Raw genomic sequence first — 4,726 nt, forward strand, 5'->3', positions numbered from 1 at the left:
TTTTGAGACTGGGTCTCAGTATATATAACCCAGGTTGGACTTGAACTTGTGATTCTGTACCCCAGCCTTGTAGGTGCTGGTATTATAATTACAAATTACAAAGGTGCTCAGTGGGCTGCACCTGGAGCTCTCATAGCTGGCTCTATATTGCTTCTCTTTATTCTTTTCTCTTTCCTATTTATTTAGTGATGCTGGGGACTGAACCTGATGCATGCTAGGTAGGCGCTCTACTGCTGTGCTACATCCATTGCCCCTGACTCTACATCCTGAATAAATAGAATCAATTGTAAGGAACGGCATCTGCAATGCTCACAACACAGATTAGAAATAAATATTCTAGATACTTTCTTTGATGTCCTATGCGGACAAAAAAACAAACAGCCACTGAGTGTTTTCTAAAAATAACAAGAACCATTAGCCTATCTGGGCTTTAAAAATATGGAGAGTTCTAAAACATTGTGCTCTGCCTTAAAAAGCAGACTGGCATGCTGGAATGCAGCACGGAAGCATTCAGGAACGAGAGAGTCCAAGATGAATGAATGCTCATGTGGGCTCGGAGAGAACGAGACGGGACAAGAGCTCACATCCCTGGTACTTTCTTGGCAGTGTCCTGAAGGACCTGGGCCACAGTCAGGACAGGTTCTTCAGATTTGTTTCTGGAAGGAAAGTACACATGGTCCTTCCCAGGCTGGGCTTGATTTATTAGGTTGGGAGGAGAGGGGTTATCAGACTTGTCTGATTAGGGGAGCTTCTAGGAATATGGCAGTTTCCCAGATGTGGTGCAAGGGACAGAGCAGGCAGCAAGCTAGGCTCTTGCAGGAAACAAGACTAATTGCTGGGAACAGAATAGAATATCCCAGATATTTCTAACCTACAGATACAGAGTCTCTCAGGCCCCAGCTGGCCTGGAACTCACTATGTAGACCAGGTTGGCCTTGAACTCACAGAGATCTGCCTGCCTCTGCCTCTCCAGTGCTGGGATTAAAGGGGAGTGCCACCATGCTTGGCAAACCTACAGATGTTTTGAGACAGAGTCTAATACAGTTCCCAGGCTGGCCTTGAACTATGTAGCCTAGGTGACCTTGAACTTCTGATCCTGCTGCCTCCACCTCGGCCTAGAGCTGGGATCATAGTACTATGCTGCCATGCCCAGTTTTATGCAGTGCTGGGAATTGAACCCACGGCCTCATGCATGTTAGGCAAGCACGTTCATATATATACTTAACACGTATTTCATGATCAGTAAAAAGGGTAACCAAATTTCGTTGGGTTGCTGCCCTATGCCAGGGTCTGCCGAGGCCATGGACACGTGTCCCCTGTCCTGCTGCCCCCAGTGATGGCTGTTTCTCTACAGCACTAATTTCCACCCCCTTCTCCCTGGCTGAAAGAATCCATTTTCTTTCTCTTATGGCAAAAGGGGGGGCGGGGCAAATACTTTTATTTTCTTCCCAGGATCCTTTGCAGCTCAGGCTTGGCCATGTGACTGGATCTGGCCAATGACACAAAAGGAAGCCTTCTAGGTGCAGTCCAGGAAAGATTTTTCTGTCTGTACTTCCTGCCAGGAGCCTAGTCCTATGAGGATATGGATATATGGAGCTGATACAGCTATTCTGAGTTCAGGAGGGAAGACCAAGGGAAGATGATTAAAAAGAAGCCAGCCCAGGAGACATGGCTCAGTGGTTAAGAGCATTGGCTGCTCTTCCAGAGGACGTGGGTTCAATTCCCAGCACCCACATGGCAGCTAACAACTGTCTGTAACTCCAGTTACTGTCTGATACCCTCTTCTGGCCTCTGTGGGCATTGCACACATGTGGTGCACTTACATACATACATGCAGGCAATATACTCATACACATAAAATAAAAGTAATGAGTAAAATATTAAAAAAAAAACAGCCCAAGGGCCCTTTGGGGTGTTCCATCAATCCTGGAGCTATCTATCTTTAGATTTCTTATGAAGGAAAATACATCTACTGTTTAAATCTCTTTTAGTACTGTATGCTGTTAATTGTAGTCCAAACTTGCCTGACCGCAGGAAGAGGTTCTAGTGTCACCTTCACTTTATGGATGAGGAAACTGGGGCAAGGAAGTGAGATCTGCCACTTCTTTTGTGGGCATCTTTTTGAGACAGGGTCTCCCTGTAGCCCCAGCTGGTCTGGAATTCACTATGTAGACCCAGGCTGGCCTTGAACCCACAGAGATCTGCATGCCTCTGACTCCCGCCTGGGTGCTGGGATTAACCATACCTGTCTAGACTTCTTTTTTTTTTTTTTTCACTTTATGGATGAGGAAACTGGGGCAAGGAAGTGAGATCTGCCACTTCTTTTGTGGGCATCTTTTTGAGACAGGGTCTCCCTGTAGCCCCAGCTGGTCCGGAACTCACTATGTAGACCAGGCTGGCCTTGAACTCACAGAGATCCGCCTGCCTCTGCCTCCCAAGTGCTGGGACTAAAGGTGTGCGCCACCATTCCTGGCTTGATATAGCACGTCTTGAGTAGCTACTATGTGCTAGGCACTGTGCTGTCACTTCAGCCTACATCATCTCATTGAAGTCTCATAATCCCCACAGGATGGGCCACTGAGACCCATTCTATAGATACAGAGCCAGACTATTGTTCCTGATGAAGTCACCCACCAAGACCACATGAGACTGGAGAGTACTAGAGTCCTTAACGGATGTGAACACAGAGCTGAGTGCGACCCGAAGGAATTTTCCCTCACTTTCGAAGCCAGCAGTTACTGCCCTTCTCTCCAGGACTTTCACTGAGAACCTGGGTGCCACATAACTATGGGAAGGTCCTGGAATTCAAGGATGACCAGGGGTGGCTTCTGCCCTCCCGGAGTTCAGACCACAGGGTTGGCACATCTGGGAAAGATTCACTATGGATTTTGTGGAAGGAGCCATGGGTCCCTCACCGACAGGTTGGGAAGGCTACCCAGAGGCAATTGGACATTTGGGCAGTTCACTGAGGAGATCTCAGAGTGTAGATGGGGTGTCAGGTGCAAGGACTTCTCCCATCTCCTGTCCTAGACTGCTGCTCCATTTCATCTATGTTCCCTTCTGTAATTTGGGAGTCAGTTTGTTCCTGTCTCTGCCTCACAGTAACATTAAGCAGATTCCAATGTCAGTTCCACCCTACAAAGAACAGACTATCCCTACTGGGCCCTCACACCATACTGCTCTCATCCTTCAAACTTGAAGACCAAAGTCCAGGCTCCTAAAGATCCCACTACACTGACCCCCAAAACATGATTTAAACGCACACCTGGTGGACAACAACAGAATCAAATACATGCCCCTGTCATTCCTTTGCTCCCAAGACACCCTGTGTCACCCATTGAGCCCCTTCCTCACCCCCACTTGCCATTGTCACAACAGCCAGGTGGGCACCTGTGAGCCAGGCCTCCTGCCTCTCTGTTTCATCCACAGGGCTGGGCACTGCACCCAGCACATAGTAGGTTCTCAACAAAGGCATTTTATGAATGATCACATCATGCTTTCTACAGACCTACTTGAGGGGAGGGTTGGGGTCTGTGTCATTCATCATAAACATAATGCCTTCCAGGCACTGAACATTGTGCCTGGCATCCAGTAGGTGCTCAATAGATGCTTGGGGGAAGGCATACATGAGAGAATAATGGAATAAGGCCCTTCTGAGAGTGAGGCCCCCAGGCAAGGACAACCCTGGTGCTCCTTGTGATCATTGGGAGTCACCTCCATGAGGTCTGACTTCCCTCTGGGAGACAGAAGAGCTCACCTTTGCTCAGGTTCTGGAAACAGCTGGGACAGGGAGATGCCACAGAGGGCAGCATAGGCGAAGCGGTTGGCCTCTGTCAGCTCCTGGCCCAGGGGGGGCTCCCCCTCCACAGCAGGCTTAGGTTGCCTGCGAGGCCTGTTCGATGTGGCCATTCCCAGCCCTGTAAGAGAGAATCCCAGTGAGAGATGCTGGGGGTGGGGGGGACAGAGGTGACTGGAGGGAATAGAAAACAATCATCTACCATAAGTATGGAGCACTGGCCTGTAATTCTAGCACTTGGGAGGCTGAAGCAGGACTGAAAGTTCCTCGCTACATACACAATGAGACTACATTGCAACAAAACAACCACAAAAAAGAGATTAAGGGCTAGAGAGATGGCTCAGTAGTTAGGGGCAATGACTAATCTACCAGAGGACCCAAGTTTAGTTCTCAGCACCCACATGGTGACTAGCAAGCATCTAGAACTCCAGTTCCAGGGGACCTGATGGTCACTTCTGCCCTCTGTGGGCCCTGGGTGCACTTACATACAGGCAGGCAAAACACTCATACAAATAAAATAAAATTTAAATAAATAAATAGGCTGCAGAGATGGTTCAGTGGTTAAGAACACTGTTCTTGCAGAAGACCCCGGTTTGAATCCCAGCACCCACATGGCAGCTAACAACTGTCTGTATCTCTAGTTCCAGGGGATCTGACAGCATCTTCTGTCCTCTGCGAACACTGCACGACATGGGAGCACTTACTTACAGGCAAGGAATATACACATAAAATAAAATATTTAGAAAAATGTTTTAGGGGCTGGAGAGATGGCTCAGTGGGTAAGAGCACTGACTGTTCTTTCAGAGGACCCGGGTTCGATTCCCAGTACCCACATGGCGGCTACGAACCGTCCTTAACTCCAGTTCCAGGGGAATCCAAGGCCGTCTTCTGACCTCCGTGGCATTGCACAACACGGGTGCACTCACATAC

General features: G+C 48.6%; 1 protein-coding gene across 7 annotated transcripts in view; it reads right to left on the minus strand.

Annotated features, from left to right (window-relative positions):
• Tmco4 (transmembrane and coiled-coil domains 4) overlaps positions 1-4,726 on the minus strand; it is an 89,025-nt gene that overhangs the window by 69,143 nt on the left and 15,156 nt on the right. For all 7 annotated transcript variants that reach the window (XM_008821843.3, XM_017795291.2, XM_029558043.1 and 4 more), the window contains one exon: positions 3,758-3,917. In XM_008821843.3, coding sequence (XP_008820065.2) covers positions 3,758-3,917 — 160 coding nt within the window. The remainder of the gene's footprint in view (positions 1-3,757; positions 3,918-4,726) is intronic.

The sequence above is a fragment of the Nannospalax galili genome, unplaced genomic scaffold (genome assembly GCF_000622305.1).
Source record: "Nannospalax galili isolate Female #2095 unplaced genomic scaffold, S.galili_v1.0 scaffold1688, whole genome shotgun sequence".
Lineage (NCBI taxonomy): Eukaryota > Metazoa > Chordata > Mammalia > Rodentia > Spalacidae > Nannospalax > Nannospalax galili.